Source organism: Capricornis sumatraensis, chromosome 1, assembly GCF_032405125.1.
Source record: "Capricornis sumatraensis isolate serow.1 chromosome 1, serow.2, whole genome shotgun sequence".
Taxonomy (NCBI): Eukaryota; Metazoa; Chordata; class Mammalia; order Artiodactyla; family Bovidae; genus Capricornis; species Capricornis sumatraensis.
Genome location: NC_091069.1, coordinates 75,354,670 through 75,382,532, shown reverse-complemented (window position 1 = coordinate 75,382,532; position 27,863 = coordinate 75,354,670). Strand labels below are relative to the sequence as shown.

Below are 27,863 nucleotides of genomic sequence, written 5' to 3'. Positions count from 1 at the left end.
AGTTGCTGTGTTCTTAACCATATAATCCATAGGCACACCATATGGGTTGTATACTCCAGTCAGGGTTTGACTGAAGAAGCAGAAGCAGCCGTGTGTGTGTGTGTGTGTATATATATATATATATATATATATATATATATATATATATATATATAGCAGAGATTTGTTACAGGGATTTGACTTACACAATTGTGGAGGTTGGTAAAGTGGGCTATGTAAGGATGCTGTCTCTGCATCTGATGCTAGTCTATAGGGCAGACAGTCATAAAGGGAAGATCACAAGCATTCTTGAAGCCATAAGCACAAGACAAACTCCACAAGGTCAAACTAAAGTCTATTTCTGTTCTTGTTGCTTCTGACCTTGGTGATAAAAGTGTTCTGCTGACGATGGGGGTTCTTCAACATGGAGCAAAACTCATATACTTGACTTAAGAGGCAGAGGACCCGAGGAAGGTTCCAGGGTATGGTGGACCCACTGCAGACTCACAGTAGTGAGCCGAATCAGCAGATGTGCAACAAAGTGTGAGTGACAAAATGGCTGCAGCTTCCCTTCCACCCTCCTGTTTTCCTGAAAATCTTTCATGTGGCCTACCTTCATGGGAAATATTTAAGAAAGGGAATTCTGGGTTCAGCCTACTCAGGTTGACATATTTCAAAGCATCACATAGATATCCAGTGAATATTCATTGAGGGAATGAGTGAGTGAATAAATCTTGCACTGCCTCTCTTGCAAGTTCTCTGGGAGTCAGAACATTTAATTTTGGCTCTGCTTCTTATAAGTTGAGCAATTTTGAACAAGTCACTTAACCCTTTGAGTTGTGCGTTCCTCATCTATAAAACTCCAAGCATAATTCCTGTTCTGCCTATTTAATAGGACTTTTATAGGGATCAGTTGAGATGATCTGAACAAGAGCACTTTGAACGCTATAAAGGATAGAACAAATGTTATGTAGTACTACATTATTTTAATTATTAATGTTGTTATGAAGTCTTCAGTTTCTTAATGAATCACATGGAGTTAATAGTTTCTGACCAATTTACCTTATGGATGTGCCAGGGAGATTAAATTAGATGAAGTATGTGGAAGTGCTCTGTCAGCTCTTGCATGACATATTCTTCAAAGGCAAGACTTAATTGTCATTCAACACTCAGAAACATTTGCACATTGTGTTTTAGTTTTTGGCTAAATGTCTTAGGGGGATGAGTGTGTAATTGGAACCATTGGTAACCCTGGGAGCTGGGGGGCAGTGGCCATTCCTTGGATGAAAGTTGTGGGCAGTGAATGAGGTTTCTGACCTGTAGGTCTGGGCTTGCACTTCATAGCAGCCAAACTTACTCAGCAGAATGAAGAAATCCCTGCGGAAGTTCCTGGTGAAGATGGCGTAGAGGAAGGGGTTGGCACAGGAGTTGATGGGGTAGAACAGGACCAGGAGGATTTTTGACTTGGACACAGTGATGAGGGGCACCTTGAGGGAGGCAGAGATGGCAAAGAAGGAGATGGGCGCCATGCAGAGGAAGTCGGTGAAGATGAGCATGGCCATGCGCTTGGCTATCTTGGTGTCACTAGAAGAGGATGTGATGTTGGGGTTCCTCACCGTGAGGTAGATGTGAGTGTAGCAGCCACAGATGACCACAAAGGCCAGGACATTGAGCACAAGGAGGGACATAACATAGAGCTGTGACAAGGGGCTGTCAATGTCCATGGGCAGGCAGATGCTCACCTTCATGTAGCTGCTGATGCCAAAGATGGGAAAGAGGGCAACTGCAAAAGCAAAGACCCAGCCCACCAGCATGATGCTGGCAGCATGGCGGAGCTGCACTTTGCATTCGAGCTGCATGGCGTGGGTGATGGTATGCCATCTTTCCAGCGTGATGGCGGTCAGAGTGTAGACTGAAAGCTCACTGGCAAAGACAGTGAAAAAGCCGGCAGCATCACAGCCTGCTCCAGTTTGCCAGTCAATGGCATAGTTGTGGTACTGGCTTTTGGTGTGGACATCAACTGAGGCTATGAGCAGCAGGTAGATTCCAATGCAGAGATCGGCAAAGGCCAGATTGCACATGAGGAACCGGGGGACTGTGAGTTTATACTGGCTGGTGATCAGAATCACCAGCACTAGGATGTTCCCAGTGATGGCCAGGATGCTAATAAACCATATCAAGACTCTGAGAATATCATACCCCATGATATCTTCACATGGATTAAATGCGTCTGGCTCAGGGGAGCAAGTCACATCAACCACTTCACTGCATAAGTCATAGTCAAATTCACTGTACATCATGTCAAATCCTTTGGCATAGCTGGGCTCATCATCTTCTGCCAAAGAGATTCTCTGACCCCTAGCCTGAGTCATGTCATCAACTTCTTGCCTTAAAATAGATTTGTTGCAAATTGGATGAAGGTCAGAGCTAGAAAAATACAAAAAGGAACAGAGTCAACATGTTGGATCCAGAATGGCAAATATATCACTGTCTTTACACAGGGTAGAGAATGGGATTTCTTCTTGAGATTTTTTTTTCTTCTAACAGTTTGTCTGCCCTTGAGACTAAGCTCAAGGGTTAATGCTTCTTACTGTAAATGAACAGAACAACTTGTGTATATATTCCTAGAGTTGGATGGCCCACTCGGGAAACCATCTGGCCACAAACTGAATGTGGGGAGGAAGGCGCCTGGGACTGGCTAAGTCTTACTGTTAAGTGCAGATAATTTACAGACTTGATATCAACTCCATCCTCTCCCTTCCCCATCTCTCTTCAGCCCTCCCTTCATATGCCTGAGTAGTATACATTCCATTTTCTCTACACTAAACCCCAGTCCTAGAAGCTTTGGACTGTCCTCTGACTCAAGTGGGAGTTTGTCTGTATAGAGTGGAAGATCAGAGTCTTTAGTTTGTTCCCAGCCAACTCTGACCCTGGCTCTTTGGTAGTTGTGCTACTAGGAGGTCTGGTAACCTGCCTGAAATGTTACTGAGGGGTGTATTCTTTATTATTTCACTCCTCAAGGGCCACAGTAGGCCTCAGACATTGTCTGCAAGGTAAGCCTGGCTCTCTCATTTTCAGCAGTTTGCTAGTAAGATCCCAAAAGGATCTCAACCTGAGAATGCAGGTTGTGAGGGATTGTAACTCATGCCTTAGGGAGCTGGATCTTCTTGGGGTCATTTTTCCTGTCTTAGTTTCCCCCCTTTGAACCCCAACATACAAGGGGCCTTGCCAACAGAATATAGGCACTTCCAGAAGGGATTTGAATGAAAGGCAGATGACAAATGTTCTATTCAGACAAGTGGATAGTACTTATAGAGATGGGGGTAGTAGTTCTGAATAGTTTTGAAGCAAAGTCTTAAGGAATGGGGATGTTTCACACTGGGTCTTCTTTTGAATGGAAACACACACACACCCCCTATTCATTTCCTCCCTCCCTGAGGGACAAGCTCACAGCAATGTTGAGTGACGGCATTTTTCTCAAGCCTTACCAAAATCTCAGAAGTGAGTGGGGAGGTGAGTGTTAAAACAATTCAAAGACTGTCCCCTCACCCCCAACAGTAAGAAGGAGAGAGTGGATGGGTGTGGAAGAGGTAAAGGTTCCATTAGGTACTGAATGATGGGGGTTGGTCAAGTCTGCAGTGGGCATGGACTGGACTGAACTTTCCCCATGACCCTCTAGGAGACGGGGCTGTTAGTGAGAACCGATTCCTCCCTTCTCTCCCTTCCAGAAAGTGAATTGAATTGCCAGGAAGTCATTTTTCCCTTGGGCCAATGGACTCTTTTTTTTTTTTTTTCCCCCTGGAGACTGTGTCATTTTGTTTTGTTTTAGGGACTGATAGAGCTTCTTACTTACATCAGTCATAGCTGAAACTAAGGAAGTTAAACAGTTAATAACATATATGGAATTGAAAACGTGCACAAAATCTTTTGGTTTAGCCAGAGATCGTGCAAAAAGAGTAAGGCAAGCTCAGAGACAGGCAAAGAGGGAACAAGAGAATCACTCTGTGTTTTTCCAGTCATTGGATTGGCGGCAGCCCGGTTCTAAGAACAGGGAGTAAGTAACCACTGGAATGGATCTGACTAACCATCTAGACACAGCCTTCACTTCCTGGGGCTTATGTTGACTGCTGTGATGATGCTTATTGTTGATACTGCTACTGGTATATGTTAAGTATTGATGCTTTCCTTTCCTGAAACAGAAGTGACCTAATGATATGAGTGGGGAAATGGTAAACAATGTATGTCTATGGGAGAAGACTAGAAAGAAAAATGGAAGCCGGGGAAATAAAGTCTTGCCTCTGCAATACCTCAGCAATCCTAAGTATTATAATAAATTGGCAATTCAGTTTGGGGTGGAGTTAAAAAGTGGTATTCCTGGACCCCAATAAATCAAAGTACAGTTACTTGGGAAGTGCATGGCAGAGTGGCCCAGAGTCTGAGCTTTGAAGATAGGCAGACCAGAGAGTTTGAGTCTGACTGGCATCGGTCAAGTTGTTTACAGTCTCTGAGCCTCGGTTTCTGCCTTTGTGAGAAGAGAATAGTGCTGTTACTTTTGTGAAACTTAAATGAGATAAAGGTGCAAAGTTTTAATATGCCTGGCAGTGAATACTAGGCAGGTATCAGCAATATGAAGACAGAGGATGGTGGTTACGTACTGAGTTCATATTGGGGTCATGCCTTATGTGGGTACTTAATGAATATGCCACAGTGCATCAGTTTAAAATCTAGCTGGAAAGAAAGCACCTGAGTACTGCTGCTGCTACTGCTAAGTCACTTCCTGAGTACAAGAAATAACAAAACAAGGACAAAATAACAATGTTAGCTGAGTATAGAACTATGACAAGGACACAACCAGTTCAATGACAAATGAGGGAGGGAAGTGGATAATAAGATTTTTCCATGAGAGTTCAGAAGGGCCATTGGCCAAAATCTCACAGCCACAGGGCCTAAGATTTACATTTCAGGAATTATTTCCAAGTGAAGATTGAGGGGCAGTTTCATCATGCAACCTTAAACTCAAATTTCATTACGTAACCACACTACAGCTACTAAGGTATACCATGAAGTGACACAATTAAAACACAAATCCTGTGTTTATTATCTTCTGAATAGCATAACCATATTGTTGTGGGTTTGTGAATTTGCTAAATAGAAAGTGATTTCCGCTGCCGTTGTGTCCGATTCTGTGTGACCCTATAGATGGCAGTCCCCCAGGCTCCCCCGTTCCTGGGATTCTCCAGGCAAGAACACTGGAGTGGGTTGCCATTTCCTTCTCCAATGCATGAAAGTGAAGACACTCAATCACTAAACATCATTTGCTAAATCACTAAACATCATTGTGATTTCTGTACTCTGTCTTGGCATGTCTTCTTTGAAGAGCTGTGGACCTCTCCTTTGCCACACCTGAGAAGCCCTGATGTAATTTAAAATAGGGACCTAGAGAGGGTGAGAGCCCAGTGGTCCAGAGGGACAAGGAAATCCTTCAATGGTACAATGTAAGACAGACCTGGAGATTTCCAGTTGGGTGATCCCTGAGGCTGCATCTACACTACCAGGGGGTGGTGAGACCAGAGGAGTCTGGGCACCTGAGTAAGAGAATATATTCCTATGGTATATAGGAATATATGCACACGTGACAGCACATGATGTGCAGCTCCTTCAGTGGTCTCAGCATCCTCTGAGATTTCTCCTGGGGGGTGCTTAGTTTCAGGATTTTGGCAGTGAAACTGGTATCTTTCCTGACCTGGCTGGAATATCTCTTTCTGGAATATAAAAGAGGCAGGCCTTCTGCTTCAGCCCAAGCTCTTAAAAATTCTAATTGTTAAGAAGAAATTCCCTAGCTCTTGAGCTAACTTGCAGGGAGTGTCTGATTCTGGGGAGTTCCCTAATGATGTGTGAGAATTCTGAAGAGCAACCCCTTTTCTGCCGACCCTTTACATGGGTCTGAGTGTGGACTGTTGCCTCTTCAATACTTTGAAAACATTTTAGAGTGTGTATTGTTTGGCTGTTTTGTTTTATTTTGCTTTAGAGTAGGGGATATGTCTGCATGTTAAGGTTGAATAATAGAAGTGGCTACGTTAAGCCGTAAAACAGTATCACAGAAGCTGTGTTTATGCTGGGCTACTGTGCAAGAGTGGGAACCGGGCATCATCTGACTGAGTGCGACTGCCTGGTATGGATTGTGTCAGTGAGCTCAGGAGAGGCAGGAACTTGGAGAATTCCTGATACCCGGTACATTATATCTCCAATTGTTGTGGTTTAGTCACTAAGTTGTGTTCTGCTCTTTTGCAACCCCATGGACTGTGGCCTGCCATAGGATTTCCCATGCAAGAATACGGGAGTGGATTGCCATTTCCTTCTCCAGGGGATCTTCCTGACCCAGGGATTGAACCTGCTTCTGCTACTTGGCAGGTGGATTTTTTTTTTTTTTTAACCACCAAACCACCTGGGAAGCACCTGTATCCCTGGTGGATCCTTTAAATATCTGGAACATGTAAACTTCAAAGTACCCCCTTTCCACAACCTCAGCTTTTTACCCAGTTACATACTAGGCTGCTGCTGCTGCTAAGTCGGTGCAGTTGTGTCTGACTCTTTGTTCTCCCTGTGGAGAACAAAGGGATTGATCACACACCCACAGCACATCTCCACCACTTTGGTGCTAAGCTCCAAAGATGAGCTCGGGAGGTTTAGCATGATGGAGAAGGAAATGGCAACCCGCTCGAGTATTCTTGCCTAGAGAATCCTGTGGACAGAGGAACCTGGTGGGCTGCTGTCCATAGGGTCACACAGAGTCAGACACGACTGAAGTGACTTAACATGCATGCATGCATTGGAGAAGGAAATGACAACCCACTCCAGTATTCTTGTCTGGAGAATCCCAGGGACAGGGGAGACTGGTGGGCTGCCATCTACGGGGTCGCACAGAGTTGGACACGACTGAAGTGACTTAGCAGCAGCAGCGTGGTGGAGATGTGCTATGGGTGTGTGATCAATCTCTGTTATGACATCTCTGCTTCCTCCCTCCAAAGCTGACTTTGATCATCCCTGGTGGCTCAGACAGTAAAGAAGCCATCTGCAGAGGAGACCTGGGTTTGATCTCTAGGTGAGGAAGATTTCCTGGAGAAGGGAATGACAACTCACTCCACTATTCTTGCCTGGAGAATTCCATGGACAGAGAAGCCTAGTGGGTTACAGTCCGTGGGGTCACAAAGAGTCAGAATAATTGAGTGATTAACACTTTGGCACATTTATAGGATGCAGAGTTTGGGACTTTAAGTATATACCCTTTTTGTTATAAAGGAAAAAGGGAACAAACATTTATTAAGGATCAGCTATGAATCAGGCTTGCTTGGCATTTTTCATAGTAGCTCATTTAGTATTTGGTAGGTAGCCCACCATGTGGGTAGCTCTCTCCTGTGAACTCATTTTCAAAAAAAACACTAAGGCTTTGATCTAGAACTTGCCTAAGGGATTTCATCATGGATGCAGAAGTTGTGGACCAAGTACTCCATTGGAGAAATGCCCAAACAGGGCTCAAGGGCTGGACAGGGAAGACTCACTCACGTTTGCCGCCTCCAGTTTGCGAAGGCACAGCAGTGGCTGGGGTAGGTGAGGCTGGCCTCCACGAGTGTGACAAATTTTTCCAGACTGGGAAGCTTTTTTAAGTGGTAAGTTGACTTGGCCCGCAGCTTCTTAAGATTTTCTAAGCCATAGCTAGGCAGGGAACGGATCCTGGTTCTTGAAATATCTCTATAAGGAGAAGAGGCAAGCATACCTGATTACTATGAGTCCAAATGTTTCTGCTGTTAGCAGTCAAAATAGCAGTCATAGTAGACCTGTTTTTACATGAGGGAAGAGGGAGACTCTTGTTCATCCAACACACCTGAGTCGCATAAATATTTGTCTAAAGGGACATTTGGCACTTGTGTTCATGGTAGGAGTATATGGATAACGGGCTGCTCTGTATCCTGGATGTACTAGCACCCTGGCTGGTCTGGGGCTTAACTGTAGCCCTTTCCCCTTCCACAGGGTCTTTTTAGAATAGACACTCACTAAATCACATAGGATCGAGGAAGTGAGACTGCTTCCTCCCCACCATAAAACCAGATGTAAAAATACATTTCTTCAGCTGGGGTGGAATCTGTGGCCACATTTCAGAAAAGGATGCAAAGAGAACACACTATAAGAGGAAGGAGTTTGAGGTGGGCAACAGAGGTACCCTCAGCCCAAAGTCCAAGTGTCAAGGGGGAGTGGTGGTGATGACTGTGGTATCCATGGACAGACTTGCCTGCGTGTGTACCCTGCCCTGCTACCTGTTAGATTGGTGACCTTGGTCAAGTTACCTCACTTCCCCATGTGTCAGTTCCCTCAGTTGTAAAACAAGAATGGTAATAATCATACCTATCTCAGAGGGTGGTTGTGAGAATTAAACAAGCTAAAGTACATAGAAACCCCCCTAAGCAACAGACAGCTCTTGATGACAGGCAGCTGTCATCAGAAAACATCACACATACGCACAGAGTTGTTCTTGCTTTGTTGGAGACTCTATGCCTCGGTGACCCAAGGTCTAAAATGGAAATGAACATTTTAACCAGGTTCCTGTCCCTGGAGGGCTCCAGAGTCCCATCCTTGCTGGCAGCAACACCAGTGACATGGGCAATTTTCTGGCAGCGCTGTTAGCAGCTGCAACCTTCAAAACAACTGTGACCAGCTGGTAGGTGCAAGGAGATTTAAGTGGTACTGGCTTAGACGTTGGGGGTCAGTAGGCTGGCCGTGAATGAGTGCTTCTGAAGTGGGCGGTAGTGATGACCGGATGGACTCATTTCAAGCATCCTTGGGTATACTTGGTAAAGGAGAATCTTCTAATATCTGCATTTCCTCTAAGTCAAAACAATAGGCACTCGGAGCAATGAAACTTCAGGTTGTGAAATTATATATCTGCTACCCCAGATGTTCTCCTAGTCTGGTGAAAATTACTTTCTCAAAGTCTTATTTTCATAGGGCCATTTATTCTCTTGCTCAAAACTTTAGAATGCTTCCTATTGTCCAGTGAAACCCACTCATAACTGCTGCCCTGTTTGTCTCTTCCTTTTCCAAGCAAATTTCTTATACTAGTTGTCCATACTTGATGTCACTATTTTCTCATTTCCTAATCCAACTCAGTTTCTTCCCATCCTCTAGTGAAACAGTACTCATTAAGGTCACATCTTAGTTCTAACCTTCTTGATTTTTCAGTTACATTTCATGCGTAAAATGCATTTCCATTTTTCTTGGCATCACATTCTTTTAAATTTCTTCTGACGTTTACTTTGGCTTATTTCTGATTTTGATTTTTCTCCTGTATCTATTGGAGTTCCTCTAAACTCAGGCCCCTTTCTGACTGTACATAATCTTCTCAGGTGATCTTACTTCCTTGATTTCAGATACCAGGTATATGCTGATGGCTTCTCTGTGTATATCCCAGTTTAGATCCTAATTCTGAACCCCAGACCCAGATAATCCATTGTCCATCAGATCCCACCCCTTTGATGACTTGCAAGTATCAAAACTGAATTCACCATCTTCTTAACTATCTTCCTCCTTTTGTTTTCCTTATTTCAGCAAATGACTCCTCCATTTCCCTGTGCTGTTCAGGATAGAAACCTGGGAGTTATCCTTGACTCCTCCCTCTCCCTCCCTTGGACTCAATTTCTTGTTTTTGCAAGCCTAACTTTCACATTTGTTTCAAATTGGTCCACTTTTCTTGGACACAACTTTAGTCTGTCACTATAATCTCTGCCTAGAGAGACAACAGTCTCAAAAACTGTTCTTCTTGTGATCATTGTATTAAGTTTCTCCAGAGAAACAGAACTGATAGGATATATAGAGATATATAAGAGGATATTTATTATGGAATTTGACTCACATGATTTTGGAGGCTGAGAAGTCTCATGATATACCACCTGCAAGCTGGAGAACCAGAAACATTTGTGGTATAATTCAGTCAGAGACAAAAGCCTGAGAACTAAGGAGGTCACTGGTTTAAGTCCCAGAGTTGGAAGACCAAGAACCAGGAGTTCTGATGTCCAATGCCAGAAGATATTTCAGCTCAAGAAAGGAAAAACACTTGCCTTCCCTCTGCCTTTTTGTTCTGTGAGGGCCCTCAACTGATTAGATGATGCCCACCCACACTGGGGAGGGTGAATCTTCTTTACTCAGTCTATTGAATCCAGTGCTAATGTCTTATGAAAACACTCTCACAGATACACTCAAGAATAATATTTTACCAGCTATCTGGGCACCCCATGACCCAGTCAAGTTGATATTAATTAGTTTTAATTAATTTACTTTCTTTAATTTAAATGATTAATTAATGAATTTAATTAATCATCCTGGCCATCTAGCTCTAATGCAATTGTTACACTGCAGATTGGGTGACTCCCAATCAGATTGTGACTTTCTGCTTATAACTAGTCAATGATTCTCCATTGCACTTCCAATGAGGTACAAAGCACTGAATATGATGTGCTGGTCTTTGCCTGATTTCGCTCACTTCCATTCTGTGCCCTTTTTGTGTTCTGCTCTGTCTTGCAGGAGAGATGGCCTCTAAAGTTTCCATTTCCCAGGCACCACCTTGTCAATCAGCCTTCAGTTGTGTTGAGCACATGGCACTGGTGGGATTGGCAGGTGGGAGGAAGGGTGAAGCGGGGGCATTTCTCATCCCTCCTCTGCCTCAGGAAGCGGCTCCTCTGTGACCCCAGCTTCATCACGCAGATCTGTGGAGGATCCAGCAGCTACCAGCCATCCCAGCTCTGTGCTTCAATTAGATCACATCCTCACTTGCCTTTACAGTCTAGGATTAGTAGCAATTATCTACCTTTGCTAATCCCTGGACTGCTAATTACCTGCTTGATACTAGGGAAATTTACATTTTCAGAGTTAATAATTATCTTGATGTAATACCTCTGTGTATTTTACTTAGTTCCCCTCCTTGTTAGATATCCAACAGATAAATTTGTCAATCAGTTCAGTTTAGTCACTCAGTTGTGTCTGACTCTCTGCGACCCCATGAATTGTAGCATGCCAGGCCTCCCTGTCCATCACCAACTCCTGTAGTTCACTCAGACTCATGTCCATCAAGTCAGTGATGCCATCCAGCCATCTCATCCTCTGTCATCCCCTTCTCCTCCTGCCTCCAATCCCTCCCAGCATCAGAGTCTTTTCCAATGACTCAACTCTTCGCATGAAGTGGCCAAAGTACTGGAGTTTCAGCTTCAGCATCATTCCTTCCAAAGAAATCCCAGGGCTGATCTCCTTCAGAATGGACTGGTTGGATCTCCTTGCAGTCCAAGGGACTCTCAAGAGTCTTCTCCAACACCACAGTTCAAAAGCATCAATTCTTCGGTACTCAGCTTTCTTCACAGTCCAACTCTCACATCCATACATGACCACAGGAAAACCCATAGCCTTGACTAGATGGACCTTTGTTGGCAAAGTAATGTCTCTGCTTTTGAATATGCTATCTAGATTGGTCATAACTTTCCTTCCAAGGAGTAAGTGTCTTTTAATTTCATGGCTGTAGTCACCATCTGCAGTGATTTTGGAGCCCCTCAAAATAAAGTCTGACAGTTTTCACTGTTTCCCCATCTATTTCCCATGAAAAGATGGGACCAGATGCTATGATCTTTGTTTTCTGAATGTTGAGCTTCAAGCCAACTTTTTCACTCTCCTCTTTCACTTTCATCAACAGGCTTTTTAGTTCCTCTTTACTTTCTGCCATTAAGGGTGGTGTCATCTGCATATCTGAGGTTATTGATATTTCTCCCAGCAATCTTGATTCCAGCTCGTGCTTCTTCCAGCGTTTCTCCTGATGTACTCTGCATAGAAGTTAAATAAGCAGGATGACAATATACAGCCTTGACATACTCCTTTTCCTATTTGGAACCAGTCTGTTGTTCCATGTCCAGTTCTAACTGTTGCTTCCTGACCTGCATACGAATTTCTAAAGAGGTAGGTCAGGTGGTCTGGTATTCCCATCTCTCTCAGAATTTTCCACAGTTTCTTGTGATCCACACAGTCAAAGGCTTTGGGCATAGTCAATAAAGCAGAAATAGATGTTTTTCTGGAACTCTCTTGCTTTTTCCATGATCCAGTGGATGTTGGCAATTTGATCTCTGGTTCCTCTGCCTTTTCTAAAACCAGCTTGAACATCAGGAAGTTCACAGTTCACGTATTGCTGAAGCCTGGGTTGGAGAATTTGGAGCATTACTTTACTAACGTGTGAGATGAGTGCAATTGTCACTGCTATCATTCAAATACTTCAGTGTGCTTGGTGACTTTTGCTTGCTCATCCCATCACTCCTGTTTCCTTATTATCTCTATTTGGCTGTCTAATAGGCAGAGAAAGCTTTAGATATTAAACATTGAGCTCCCGATCTTATCCCAAACCTTCTCTACTTGCAGCCTTTCCTGTTGTTCATGCAAAAACTTGGAAGTCACCCTTGACTCTTCTTTCTCTCATATCCTGTGTACCCACCCTCAGCAAAATAACTTGGCTTTACCTTCCACATATATCTGGAATTTAACTGCTTCTCACAACATTTATTGCTATCACCACAGGATAAATGTTCTTGGTGTTCCAAGGTCTCTTTTCTAGTTCTTGCCTGTGTATTCTAATTCTGTGGAGCTAGGGGTCCCTGGAATTAAGAGTCCATCCATGGTGCTCGCTTTGGCAGCACATATACTAAAATTGGAAGGATACAGAGAAGATTAGCATGGCCCCTGCGCAAGGATGACACACAAATATGTGAAGCGTTCCATGTTTTTTAAGGAAACAATTCCATTCACCATTGCAATGAAAAGAATAAAATACTTAGGAATATACCTACCTAAAGAAACTAAAGACCTATATATCGAAAACTATAAAACACTGATGAAAGAAAACAAAGAGGACACTAATGGATGGAGAAATATACCATCATGGATTGGAAGAATCAATATAGTGAAAATAAGTATACTACCCAAAGCAATCTACAGATTAATTGCAATCTCTATCAAGCTACCAGCGGTATTTTTCACAGAACTAGAACAAATAATTTCAAGATTTGTATGAAAATACAAAGAACCTCAAATAGTCAAAGCAATCTTGAGAAAGAAGAATGGAACTGGAAGAATCAACTTGCCTGACTTCAGGCTCTACTACAAAGCCACAGTCATTAAGACAGTATGGTACTGGCACAAAGACAGACATATAGATCAATGGAACAAAATAGAAAGCCCAGAGATAAATCCACACACCTATGGACACCTTATCTTCGACAAAGGAGGCAAGAATATACAATGGAGTAAAGACAATCTCTTTAACAAGTGGTGCTGGGAAAACTGGTCAACCACTTGTAAAAGAATGAAACTAGATCACTTTCTAACACCACACACAAAAATAAACTCAAAATGGATTAAAGATCTAAATGTAAGACCAGAAACTATAAAACTCCTAGAGAAGAACATAGGTAAAACACTCTCCGACATAAATCACAGCAGGATCCTCTGTGATCCACCTCCCAGAATACTGGAAATAAAAGCAAAAATAAACAAATGGGACCTAGTTAAAATTAAAAGCTTCTGCACAACAAAGGAAACTATAAGCAAGGTGAAAAGACAGCCTTCTGAATGGGAGAAAACAATAGCAAATGAAGCAACTGACAAACAACTAATCTCAAAAATATACAAGCAACTTATGCAGCTCAACTCCAGAAAAATAAACGACCCAATCAAAAAATGGGCCAAAGAACTAAATAGGCATTTCTCCAAAGAAGACATACGGATGGCTTACAAACACATAAAAAGATGCTCAACATCACTCATTATCAGAGAAATGCAAATCAAGATCACAATGAGGTACCATCTCACACCAGTCAGAATGGCTGTGATCCAAAAGTCTGCAAGCAATAAATGCTGGAGAGGATGTGGAGAAAACGGAACCCTCTTACACTGTTGGTGGGAATGCAAACTAATACAGCCACTATGGAAAACAGTGTGGAGATTCCTTAAAAAATTGCAAATAGAGCTGCCTTATGACCCAGCAATCCTACTGCTGGGCATACACACCAAGGAAACCAGAATTGAAAGAGACACATGTACCCCAGTGTTCATTGCAGCACTGTTTATAATAGCCAGGGCATGGAAACAACCTAGATGTCCATCAGCATATAAATGGATAAGAAAGCTGTGGTACATATACACAATGGAGTATTACTCAGTCATTAAAAAGAATACATTTGAATCAGTTCTGATGAGATGGATGAAACTGGAGCCGATTATACAGAGTGAAGTAAGCCAGAAAGAAAAACACCAATACAGTATACTAACACATATATACGGAATTTAGAAAGATGGTAATGATGACCCTGTATGCGAGACAGCAAAAGAGACACAGATGTATAGAACCGACTTTTGGACTCTGAGGGAGAGGGAGAGGGTGGGATGATTTGGGAGAATGACATTGAAACATGTATACTATCATGTAAGAAATGAAGTGCCAGTCTATGTTCGATACAGGATACAGGATGCTTGGGGCTGGTGCAAATATGGGGTGGGAGGTGGGAGGGGGATTCAGGATTGGGAGCTAGTATACACCCGTGGTGGATTCATGTCAATGTATGGCAAAACAAATACAGTATTGTAAAGTAAAATAAAGTAAAAATAAATAAATAAATAAATAAATAAATAAATAAAGAGTCGATCCATGAACCTTTGTCCCTGTGGTGAGTCTTCACTCTCTGATGCTAAGAAATCCAGCTGTCCTAGCCTGGTCAACACTTAGCCTTTCTATTGCTGCAGAGATTCTCAACTTTCTTTTCTGCCCTAAAACAATTCTCTCCAGTTTCTCTCTTCAGGCAATTGCTCCTCTGACCAGTTCTGCCATTGACACTCAAATTCTGGTCCCTGGGACCAGGTTTTTATTTTGCCTGGTACATGGGCTCTTATTTTTTCCCTCAAATATGGAAGGGAGCAAAGATTGCCTGTTTGTCTAAAACAGCTCAAGGCTTCCTATGGGGACTGAGATGAAGGCATAAACAAAGTCCTTCAGGAGTAATTTAAGCCAGGGTGATTATTTATTACTTACCATTAACATTTTTAATATTTCTAAAATCAAGTGATAGAAAACAGAAGACACTATTTCTTAGTTATGCCTTCACCTCTTAATTGTAGAATATACAAAAACCACATTAATGAAGATTTCCCAAAATAAATTTTTATATCACATGCAATGCCATCATATTTTTCTCATTGACTCTGTACGTTGATTAAAGATGACTACAATTTCTTCATGCTCTTCCACAGAGGGTCTATTTGCCCTTCCCTTGAATCCCCGTGATATCTTTGGACTACAGTAGAGTATGATGAAAGTGTTACTCTGCCAGTTCTGGACCTTGCTTCTAAGAGCACTGATAGCTTCTAAATCTTACAGAGCCCTAAGCTGCCATGCAAGAACTCTGAATGCCCTGCTAGTGCCATGCTGAAAAAAGTCTAAGCCAGGTACAGAGGGTCTGGAGGATAAGATGCTCTGTGTATGTGTATGTGTGCGTCTGTGTGTAGAGAGGTGCCAAGGAGCACCAGATACTTGAGTGAAGAGGACAACTTGCAGTACATCCCCCTGACCCAGCCACCTGAGCTGACATCACGTGGATCAGAGACAAGCTACCCAAACTTCCGAAACAAAACTGTGGACAAAATGGAACAATTGCTTTAAACCACTGAGTTTAAGGACAGCTTTTATGTAGAAATAGAGAACTCAAACAGATTCACGTAAACTCCCATCATCTCCATCGTTTTTAACAGCTGTAGACGCGTTTGTCCTTGAAAGCCATTAAGAGTGCAAATAGCACTATATTCTGTACCTTTCTGCCTCTCTCACTTACCATCTTTTTCTTTGTATACTAGCTCTTTGTATTTGCATTTTGTCTCTCTTGTAGGGCAGAGGACTCCTTGCATTCTCAGCAATGCCTTCTAAATAGTAAGCACCCAGAAAACAGTTGCTTTGTTCAAAGACAGGCTAAGGAATGGCGCTGATGGAGGACTAGGAAAGGAAACAGATCACCCCAGCCAGCTGTCTGGTACCTTGTACTGTCTCTTCTATTGTTTCATACTGTTCAACTTTTCACGTATATTTGTTTTGTCTCCTCAGCTAGATTTTAGATGCTCTGAGAACAGGAATTACTAAGGTACTTTCGTATTCTACCTGGCATTTGACACAGGGCTGGGCTCAAGAAATCTACTCAGTGGAGAGTTGTCTGATTAGCAGAGATGCCTCAGCGTTATGAGAAAGTGAGACATTGAAGGAAGTCTTACAGGAGAGCAATTCTAAAGAGAGAAGTGTGCAAGGCAAACTGAGAGAGGAAACCTGGATTTAAAAGGAGCTCAGCTTAACAGTGCTTCTGCAGCAGGCAATTATTTGTGACTGAGAGTATCAAAGGAACCAAGGAAGGGAGCATCCTTGTGCAAAGTTTACAAGGAGATAGACACAGATTAAAGACTCAGTAGAATAATGTGCTGAATGGGTTGACCTGTGTGTGGTTCAGTGACTAGGAGTTGGATGGGGAGGTCTGCTTGGGAAGCATTGGTGCCTATCTCTCTGTTCAGTGTTCTGGAGCTAGCTTATATTGCGGACTCCTCATCGCAGCTGCAAAATATGTGAGTTGCTGTCATTTGTGCTAGGTGGCTCCACTTCTGGAAGACTGTGGCATCTTGTCAGTATCTCGGGATCCAGATCTTCTGCTGGTGGATGTTGAAAGGAGAGAGTGGTTGGTAGGAGAGAGATGCAGAGTCACTTAGAGTTTGGTAAAGCCAATTCTTTAGCAGAAATGGTTCCTGGGTAGTAAAAGTGTTTGTAGAAGTGTTTATTTCAAGCATACTGGACACTTGCTAGGGCAATCAAACAAGGAAACTATCATAAGACTTCCTTATTTTGGACTTACAGAAAATTCTCTGGTACCTCCACAGGTTAAGAAAAATCTATAAACATTCATATCAGTAGGGACAAAGAGGGGATAAGTAGATACTGTTCGGCGTGGAGTGAGACTTAAACTGTAAATATTATCACTTTTGCTCTGTTCCGCTAACATAAATACACAGACACACAGGGTCTAGTCACTGACAGTTCGTTCCATGCGGCCTGGAAATCTAGTGTTAGATTTTAATTCCTTTGTAAAAGCATATTCCACTCTTAGGCTGCAAATATCCCCAGGGGGAATAGCAAAACAAGGCATTATCAGTTATTCACATCTTCATGGAAGTGGGTTTGTTGTGACTACTGGCTAAGGGTAGGCTTGGAGAAAGGCTCAGGACACAAAGCACAGCAGCGAGGGGTGTGCAGAAGGGTGATTCTGAGCAACCAAATTTTGAGTAATTAAGGGAACCACAGGATGGGATTTGATCTCTGAGCCTTGAAAGCCAGGTGGAAGAGTTTAGAGTTTCTTTGAGCAGAAGAATGACTTATTGAACGCTGTGATTTTATTAGAGAAGTCTTGAGAGCCTTAAACAGGGCACACAGTAGATGTTCATTCATTATTAAATGACTGGAAGGAGAAAGGATTGAAGGTTGGAAGGGGATGGAATGGCTGTTACACAGATGGACGTGAGGTGAGAGCTTACCTCCTCACACTGTCACCTCATCCGTCAAGTCACTGTATCACATGGCAAAGATTTATTGGGTGTCTGCTCTGTTACTAAAACCTCCTGTGAATTTCTGCAGAGATTATAGTTCTGCGTAGTAGCTTTTGTCCCTCTACCAGAATGAGATAACTTGGGGCTGGTACTGTTTGTTTTTGAGTCTCTATATCCATCACATCCATCCAAAGATGGGCACAATAAAGGACAGAAATGGCAAAGACCTAATAGAAGCAGAATAGATCAAGAAGAGATGGAAAGAATACACAGAAGAACTGCGCAAAAAAACATCTTAATGACCTGGACAATCACGATGGTGTAGTCTCTCACTCAGAGCCAGACATTCTGGAGTGTGAAGTCAAGTGGGCCTTAGGAACCACTGCTGCCAATAAAGCTTGTGGAGGTGATGGACTTCCAGCAGAGCGCTGTAAAAGTTCTGCACTCAATTTGTCAGTTAATTTGGAAAACCCAGCAGTGGCCACAGGACTGGAGATGATCAATCCTCATCCCAATTCCCAAGAAGTACAGTACTAAAGAATGTTCAAACCACTGGACAATGGCACTCATCTCCCATGCTAGTAAGGTGGTTCTCAAAATTCTCCAAGATAAACTTTACATTACATAAACTGAGACCTTCTGGATGTTCCAACTGGGTCTAGAAAAGGCAGAGGAACCAGAGATCAAATTGCCAACATTTGCTGGATCACAGAGAAGGCAATAGAATTTCAGAAAAACATCTACCTCTGTTTCATTGACTATGCTAAAGCCTTTGTGTGGATCCTAACAAATTGTGGGAAACTCTTAAAGAGGTGGGGATGCCAGGCCATCTTACCTGTCTCCTGAGAAGCCTGTATGTGAGTCAAGAAGCAACAGTTAGAACCCTGAATGGAACAACTGACTGGCTCCGGATTTAAAAAGGAGTACGACAAGGCTCCAAAATCACTGCAGATGGTGACTGCAGCCATAAAATTAAAAGACACTTACTCCTTGGAAGGAAAATTATGACCAACCTAGATAGTATATTGAAAAGCAGATATATTACTTTGCCAACAAAGGTCGGTCTAGTGAAGGCTATGGTTTTTCCAGTGGTCATATATGGATGTGAGAGTTGGACTGTGAAGAAAGCTGAGCACTGAAGAATTGATGCTTTTGAACTGTGGTGTTGGAGAAGACTCTTGAGAGTCCCTTGGACTGCAAGGAGATCCAACCAGTCCATTCTGAAGGAGATCAGCCCTGGGTGTTCATTGGAAGGACTGATGCTGAAGCTAAAACTCCAATACTCTGGCCACCTCATGTGAAGAGTTGACTCATTGGAAAAGACCCTGATGCTGGGAGGGATTGGAGGCAGGAGGAGAAGGGGATGACAGAGGATGAGATGGCTGGATGGCATCACTGACTCAATGGATGTGAGTCTGAGTGAACTCCGGGAGTTGGTGATGGACAGGAAGGCCTGGTGTGCTTCGATCCATGGGGTCGCAAAGAGTCAGACACGACTGAGCGACTGAACTGAACGACAAGGTTATTTATTGTCACCCTGTTTATTTAACTTATACTCAGAGCACATCATGCAAAATGCCGGGTTGGATGAGTTACAAGCTGGTATCAAGATTGCTGGGAGAAATATCAACAACCTCAGATATGCGGATGATACCACTCTAATGGCAGAAAGCAAAGAGGAACTAGAGAGCCTCTTGATGAGAGTGAAGGAAGAGAGTGAAAAAGCCGGCTTTAAACTCAGTATTAAAAAAGTAAAGATCATGGCATCCAGTCCCATCACTTCATAGCAAATAGAAGAGTAAAGGTGGAAGAGTAAAAGGTAGATTTCCTCTTTTGGGCTCTAAAATTACTGTGAGTAGTGACTGCAGCCATGAAATTGGAAGACAGTTGCTTCTTGGCCGGAAAGTTATGACAAACCTAGACAGTGTGTTAAAAAGAAAAGACATAACTTTGCTGACAAAGGACTATATAGACAAGGCTATGGTCTTTCCAGTTGTCATGTATGGATATGAGAGCTAGATAGTAAAGAAGGCAGAGTGCCGAAGAACTGATGCTTTCTGATTGTGGTGCTGGAGAAGACTCTTGAGAGTCCCTTGGAAAGCAAGGAAATCAAACCAGTCAATCTTAAAGAAAATCAACCCTGAATACTCTTTGGCAGAATTGATGCTGAAGCTGAAGCTCCAATATTTTGGCCACCTGATGCGAAGAACTGACTCATTGGAAAAGACCCTGATGCTGGGAAAGATTGAAGGCAGGAGGAGAAGGGGATGACAGAGGATGAGATGGTTGGATGGCATCACTGACTCAATGGACATGGGTTTGAGCAAGTTGGTGTTGGACGAGGAAGTTGGTGATGGACAGACAAGCCTGGCGTGCTGTAGTCCATGGGGTCATGAAGAATAGGACACGACTTGGTGACTGAAAAGCAGTGGACATCCCTCACATCTAGCAGAGTACTGGACACACATTGAATAGATGCTCAGTCAACACCTTCCAAATATGTGACACGTAAGCCCTGCTATGTTTAGTGAATGAGTGAGGATGTCTGCTTTATTACTGACTGTTCTTAGGGCTGGTGGGCTGGACAGGAGAAGGGGTAGTAATGGGCAGGTGTTTTTAATCCTTGTCTTTCAGGCTGGTCTCATGATGGCAGCCTTTCTTTATAAGGTCCCACTTTGGTTAACATTTCAACCCATGCTCCATTCCGGAAGTGACTGGTTTTGAAAATTGAAATCCTGAAAAGTAGTCCCAACAGGAGACATCATAAGACAATGGCTGACAGGACTTAGCAATCCTGAACTGTTTCAACATTGTTAGCATCCTTGATTTTGAGCTACAAAGCAGAAAGGGAAACAGCAGTCAGTAATAAGATGCTGAGTCAGGAGAGGCAGGCGTTAAATTGTGTTCAGTGCCCTGTTTAATAAAGTGCATTATAGCCAGTGCCACAAATTTGATTTGAACAATTTCTATTTTTCCCAGCAAAGATGTTATTACAGGTCAATCATTTCCATAAGTGAGAGCACATTTCTGGTGTATACTACACTGACAGATGGCTAGAAGACCTCTCTTTCATGATCCCAGGTGGAATAAAAAGGCAATTTACTATCTATAGGACTGTGGGTATACTGGTAATGGAAGAGAATCATTCTTATACAAATAACTCAGTGTTTGAATCTGAACTATCAAATGAATCTGAGCTATAGCCAAATCAATTTGATAAACCATCAGAATATGATTGTACTGGCTCCAGCCTGCAAAGGCAATGCATTAAATTTTCCCCACAGGAAACGGTTTCCCAAGGAAACAGCAAGTGCTTGATTGCTTTAAAAAAATAAAAGAAAACTTGAGTGAGTTCAGAATATAAGGTGAAAACTCAGATGGCTGCTGATGTTCAAGGTCAAGACTCATGAGGGGGAAATCAGGATGCTAGACTGCTCTTGGAAACTCAATGGAGATTGTCTATGTGCCCCTGGCTTTCTCTGCATCTATTTCTCTTTCAATGGAACATCGCATACTTGCACCCTCAGGTGTTCAGGGGCTCCCTGCTTTTCACTCAGCTAAAATTTTTGCCTTCAGGAAAGGAGTTATGATTGGTTTGGGTGCCCTCCCGTTAACTCCCTTAGAATCCCTTGCATATATGTACTGGGGCAAAGCACTGAGCCTCCTGGGAGGAAGATACACCACTGTTGGCTCTTGGAGCAGATATGGAGACCAGGCCAAGATTCCCAACTCCCAGCCTCAGTTCAGGGGCTGTGATTCTCGGTGTGCTGTCTGGACCAGCAACATCAGCTTCACCTGCAAAGTTATTAGAGATGCAGGTTCTCAGGCCAACCCCTGACCTGTTAAGCCCACTGGGAGTGGGGATTAGCCATCTAGAGTTTTACAAGCATGCTGGGTGATTCTGATGCACGGTCAAATTTAGAACTATGGCTTAAGGGCATTTGAGGACAACTTATCACTGAGGTGGCCTGTTGCTGAGTTCTGCTCTGGGATTTGCCCTCACCTGACTTACCCAAGACTTGACATCTCCTCCGGGCCTGCCTGCACTCAGTGACTGTCGATGAAGAGGATCAGCCCCTTGCGTTAATTCAGTCAACTCTGAAGGGCCGTTCTAACTCCAGAGCTCCCCCTAGAATCAGCTGAAGCTTCTGTTGCAAATGCATGGTAGTTCAACTTCCCTCTTAGCTTGATTCTGCTTCCATCAGGTACTCCCCACAGGCTCCAAGAGCATTCTCCAGGAAGCCTTCTCCATGCAAATACCCACATCACAGTCTGATGTTCAGTGAGAGGAATCTGACCCAAGCCACAGTCACAGCCCTAGCCTGAGCTGTGCCTACAGTGGGCTGAGCAGTCTACACACACTTCTCCTAGCCATGAACCCACAGCACCAGCATGGGCTTGTACTCTGCACACACACTAAACAAACAGCCTTCAGGCCAGCGTTTACCTGGGATTGGCACATAAGGCTGGAAATAGAGGTTAGAGTAGGTCCTAAAGCCCCAGGTTAGCAGCCAGAGAGGCTGGGAAGACATCTGCAGACTAACCTGAAAGCCCCAGAAAAGGAGGCTTGATGTTAAGCTGACCAACCTTCTTGCCCCTAAGGGGAGAAGGAGGAGGTGATCAGCAGTTAGAGACTGGGATGTAGGCCAGGATCCTACACATATATCCTCATGCATTGAAATGAAAAGATGTAGAAATGTATTACCCCTCTCTCCCTTTTTGCATGCTTGCTAAGTCGTTTCAGTCGTGTCCAACTCTGTGTGACCCCTCATGGTCTGTAGTCCACCAGGCTCCTCTGTCCATGGGAGTCTCCAGTCAAGAATACTGGAGTGGGTTGCCATGTCCTTCTCCAGGGGATCTTCCTGACCCAGGGATCAAATTTGTGTCTCTTATGTCTCCTGCATTGGCAGGTGGGTTCTTTATGACTAGTGCCATGCGGGAAGCCCCTCTACCTTTTTAAGTCATGGCAAATGTTTAAAAATTCCTTTCGATTTTCTGTAAATTTTACTCACTGTTCCTGTAGTGAAAGTGTGGGAAATGGGCCTGTAACTTGAGGACTCTGCAAAACTGCTGGTGATGATGCCATCCCTCTTCTTGCTGGCACTCGTGGCAGGACTGGTTGGGGGTATGAGTTGGTGTTTTCCACTGGAGACCCTGGTCAGACATACTGTGTAGTGCCTCAGCCTGGGACCTACTTATCAACATCAAGGGATGTTCTTCTATGCTGTGTGTGTGTACCTTTTACTAGTGTTCTTGGGCTGGGGGTGGGCTCTGGTGTTTATAGTTCTTTTTCCCCCTATTTTAGTTCACAGTAAATTGAGAGTCCCTTTGAGATGTTCAGTTGGATCTATTGAGGTACTTTAAGCAACATGGTATGGTGGGAATGCATAGGATATGAGGCAGGAGACCTAGTTTCTGGTCCTGGCTCTGCCACTTAGGGAAGTAGTGTGACGGAGAAGGCAATGGCACCCCACTCCAGTGCTCTTGCCTGGAAAATCCCATGGATGGAGGAGCCTGGTAGGCTGCAGTCCATGGGGTCGCGAAGAGTCGGACACGACTTCACTTTCACTTTTCACTTTCATGCATTGGAGAAAGAAATGGAAACCCACTCCAGTGTTCTTGCCTGGAGAATCCCAGGGACTGCCGTCTCTGGGGTCGCAGAGTCGGACACGACTGAAGCGACTTAGCAGCTACAACAGTGTGATGGTTAGCAGGTTACTTCCCATTTCTGGCTCTGGTGTCCTCAGCTGGGTGATGAGCTAGACGAGAGCCTGTCCAGCTTCAGTAGCAGACAGTAGTTCAGGTGCTGTGATGTCATAGTGTACCTGGTGCAGGTCACATGTGGAAACCTACCCCATCACAGACATGTTCTGCCATGAAAGATAGGGGTGCTGGTTTAGGCACATTCAAAACCTTTAGGACTGTTCACTAAGTGAAATTAACACACTGTTGATCTCCGGGTCAAAGACATCAAATACACTTTCTCTGTTTGTCTCCCAGGTACTCTAAGAATAAGAAACACTGACTAAGCATTACAAGTTCTAAGTGTGTTAGTCACTCAGTCATGTCTGACTGTTTGTGATCCCATGGACTTTAGCCCCCCAGGCTCCTCTGTTCATGTGATTCTCCAGGCAAGAATATTGGAGTGGGTTGCCATTCCCTCCTCTGGAGATCTTCCTGATCTAGGGATCGAACCCACGTCTCCTGCATCCACCAGGGAAGCCCTACAAGTTCTAAGGACTTTGTGTATTGAAGTACAGGGACTGTATGCCTGGCACTCCCCATTTGTTACCCCCAGGTCCTACTTGACACCTCATAGCATACATAATGATAGTTCAATATATTAAGTTGCGTATTTAGTTCTGTTATCTGACTCTCCTTTATAAGAATATAAGCTGTCTGTGAGGAAGAACTTTTGTTCCTTGCATTATAGACAGTGCATAGCATAGGGCTGGTGCTTAAAAATCTATCTGTTCAGTGAGTGAATATACTATACACATACACTTACATATATTATTATTAAGCTTCAAACAGTATTAGGACATGGATATTATTGTTCCTGTCATTGTTTTAGGTGAGGAAACTGAGGTTTAGAGAGGTGAGAGAACTGGTTTTAAACCTAGGTAGTCTTCTCTGGCATCTCTGCTTTAATCATGCAACCATCCCTTCTTTCATACATGTTGCCTCTCTGAAACCAGGCATTCTGGAATGGGCTTTGAACTTATTCAAAGAGACAGAGTCCCATATAAAAGTTACAGCAGATCCTTTATCATCATTAATAATCATTAATAGAATTTCTGCTCTGCCACACAGGATCTCATTCTAGAGATGCACGGGTTCCAACCTGAAGGAGAATGCAGCTGCCCCCTGGTGTCTGTGGGGAATTGGTTCCAGGATCCACTGCAGACACCACAGTCCATAGATGCTCAAGTCCCATGGCCCTGCCTTTCTTATCCATAGTTCTGCATCAAGGATTCAACCAACTGCAGACAGTACATATTTATTGAAAAGTATCCATGTGTAAGTGGACTCATGCAGTTCAAACCTGTGTTGTTCAAGGGTGAACTGGAAAGCTTTTTGGTGAAAATGAAAGTGATGTTGATAGATGGTAGGTAGGTAAGTAAATAACCTATGTACTGACTGCCAAGTAAGAGGTACAAGCTAGTGGCTCGCAAGTGCCTGAACTGACCTCAGGATAGCTATGTAACAGTCATTCTGCAAACCTTTACATCTGTTCACATGTTTAGCTGTTTCTTTGCTTACTGTTTCTTCTTGTATTTGACTCCTTCCTTCTGGATACCTTTCTTCTTCCTGTAGTACATTTGTCCATAGATGCAGTGGGTCTTGCTTAGAGCCTGGGGAAATACATTTTGAAGAAGGTCTTGCAGGTCGGGGCCCTTCAGCCATGAAGGCTGTGAGAGTTTCAGGAGGAGGAATTTACTGTTAGCAGAGATTGTCAATGAAGAGCTGGGGGTTGGAGTGACCCATGTGGAAGAGAATAGCAGGGGCAAATAAAACCAGAGGAAAGTCACTCCTGGTGGTAGAAATGAAGGTGCTGCTGCTGCTAAGTCGCTTCAGTCGTGTCCGACTCTGTGTGACCCCATAGACGGCAGCCCACCAGGCTCCCCCGTCCCTGGGATTCTCCAGGCGAGAACACTGGAGTGGGTTGCCATTGCCTTCTCCAATGCATGAAAGTGAAAAGTGAAAGTGAAGTCACTCAGAGCAAGCAACAATAGAAGGAGAGGTGCTGATACAGTGGCATGAGGCACTGGGGGCATCTTAAGAGCTCTGGAATTGAGGCAAAGAGGATCCAAACACAAATGTGTGTATTTCTCACTGGTTTGAACAAAACTCCTGGACCCTAAGGGTGAAGATGAAGAACTGTGCTTTCCCTTTCAGGGAAGAGATGTATAGCAGAGTGGTTAAGAGTGCTCTAGGAGTCAGACCAGTTTGGTGTTACATCTGCGCTCTAAAATTTCTGTGACTTGGGTGAATTGACCTCTCCAGGGAAGCCAGTTTTCCCTTCTCTAAAATGGGACCAAATAGCTCCTACCACAGAGGTTATTATAAGGATTAAATTAGAAAATGCCTATTGCATTTTTGAAACACTCTCTGGGACTTGGTAAGTGCTCATTAAATAGTTATTGTTGTTATTGTATTGATATTTAGAGTGTAGATCAGCCCTAAATTGTCCTGTACACCTTTGCAGATGACACAGATAAAATTTGATCTTAATTGCCAGCCCTGTCCTGTAAGTGTCCCTGAATGGGAGAAAGTTACAGACTTTCTTTGATCTCTTAGACAAAGTTGACTGCTAACTTACAGATGCTGATCTCTTTTACTTGGAAGTGAGGGAGGCTACTCACAGAATGACCGGTCCAGAGGCTCCCTGGAAAACATCATTAGGCAGTTCTTCCAAATTACTGTTATCACTTAGATTCCTGGGGATGGAGTTGAGAAAAGAAGGAGGGAAACACAAAGCCACATAAACATCACTGTTAAAGGAGCCATTTCCCTCTAAATGGCCTGGAAGAATAGTCGGGGCTACTTACAGCTCATCGAGTTGGGTTCCATTGAATGCACAGTTGTGTATTTCTTGAATCCCATTCTTACTCAGCCATCTGAAATAAAAGACCCATTAAAAAACCAATAATGTCAGATGCAAACAGTACATGAGTTTCATAATTGGAAGCACTGGGGCAAGGTCAGACAGCACAGGCTAGTGGCATAAATAAAATGCCACCCTAAGACTCAGGGAGCAGGGTGGAAGGGGACTGATTTATCACTGTGTAACCTTTTGTAATGCTGGAAGTTTGCATTATGTGCGTGTATTACTTATTCAGAGAAATCAATGAAATTTGATTTTGAGAAGGCGCACTTAGGCATAGCAGCCTGGATTCCATGAGGTCTTTGCACATATCATTTGTGTGTAGAAATGATGCCATGGGAGGAGCAGACAAAGATCTTTCCCATCCTGAAGGGCAGAAATCATACAGTTATTGAACAAGTGTCTGTAAGACAGAGAAAGAACATATTGTATCCCCTTTCTCTATTGCCTTAAGCCTCTCACTCATGCTCATTCACAGCAGCGGGCCTGGCTGTCATCAAAAAAGTGATCTAATTAAACTGTCAGACAACCTGAACATCTCCCATGACCCATAAAGGACCTGGCTATTGGAGGTTTGTGGAGGTGGCTCTGGGTTAAGCCAGAAAGGAAGAGAAATCAATTATAGAGGTTGTGGGCTGTGGCAGGGTGAGATGGTGTGAGCAGGCGAGGGAGGAGGCTCTGGGGGAGGTGGGATGGGATGGGGGATCGTTATCCAAATTGTGCAAAGAGGGTCAGTGAGCAGGTTTGCCTGGACAGGGGAGCCCAAGGGCACCTTGGGCTGACAGATCTGCACTGCTGTGATCCTGGATGGTCTGAAAACAAAAACAGAAGCCCAAGTGTGGGAGAGCTTAGCCCAGAGAGCCTGTGATCGCTTGTTCTTGATTTGCCATCAGGTTCTCTTCCTTGTCTGGCTCGGTGGGTTTGCAAATAGCACTGTTCCCAAAGCTGACCCAGGGACACTCCCATGTGTCCAGGATGTTGACAGTTTCTGTTGCTGCAGTGGGGAGCCCAACAAGCTTAAAATCAAAGGAGGACACTGTGTGTTTTTCTTCCCCTTGAAAGCTAGTTAGCTGAAAATCCACACAGGAGCAATGCAGGTCTTTCAGAACATTAGCAACAAACTGGTGGGCTCTGATGGCCAAGAAGTAGTTGTGCACCCCCAATCCTGCCTACCCCACCCCTTCCCAAGTGTACCCAGCACATCCAGCCTTCCTGACTGGTTTGTCAGCCAATTGGCTGGGGGTGACAGTGCTGAAGCAGCTGTCCCTAACTGGTGGGAGCTGGATCCTAGGGGCTTTGGACCAGACAAAGGAGTCAACAAGCTTTTTCTATGAGGGGCCCAGTAATATATTTTAGGTTTTGTGGGCCAAGAGGCAAAATGAGAATATTACAAAGGTACTTTGTGTTAGTCACTCAGTTGTGTCCAACTCTGTGACCCCATGGGCTGCAGTCCACCAGGCTTCTCTGTCCCTGGGATTCTCTAGGCAAGAACACTGGAGTGGGTTGCCGTACGCTCCTCCAGGGATCTTCCAGCCCTGGGATTGAACCCACATTGTCCTTTCCCGCATTGCAGGTGGATTCTTTACCATCTGAGCCACCAGGAAAGTCATCAGGTACTTTATATAGGTAATTA

General features: G+C 43.8%; 1 protein-coding gene and 1 non-coding gene across 3 annotated transcripts in view; one reads left to right on the top strand and one right to left on the bottom strand.

Moving 5' to 3' along the window:
- Positions 1 to 1,172: 1,172 nt before the first annotated feature.
- FSHR (follicle stimulating hormone receptor) overlaps positions 1,173 to 27,863 on the bottom strand; it is a 189,102-nt gene continuing 162,411 nt past the window's right edge. For both annotated transcript variants that reach the window (XM_068973535.1, XM_068973544.1), the window contains 4 exons: positions 26,175 to 26,243; positions 25,989 to 26,063; positions 7,543 to 7,728; positions 1,173 to 2,406 (listed from right to left, as the gene is read on the bottom strand). In XM_068973535.1, the coding sequence (XP_068829636.1) occupies positions 1,173 to 2,406; positions 7,543 to 7,728; positions 25,989 to 26,063; positions 26,175 to 26,243 (1,564 nt within the window). The remainder of the gene's footprint in view (positions 2,407 to 7,542; positions 7,729 to 25,988; positions 26,064 to 26,174; positions 26,244 to 27,863) is intronic.
- LOC138093260 (U6 spliceosomal RNA) lies at positions 12,677 to 12,783 on the top strand. The gene has a single exon (XR_011146029.1). It is a non-coding gene; the product is annotated as a U6 spliceosomal RNA (small nuclear RNA).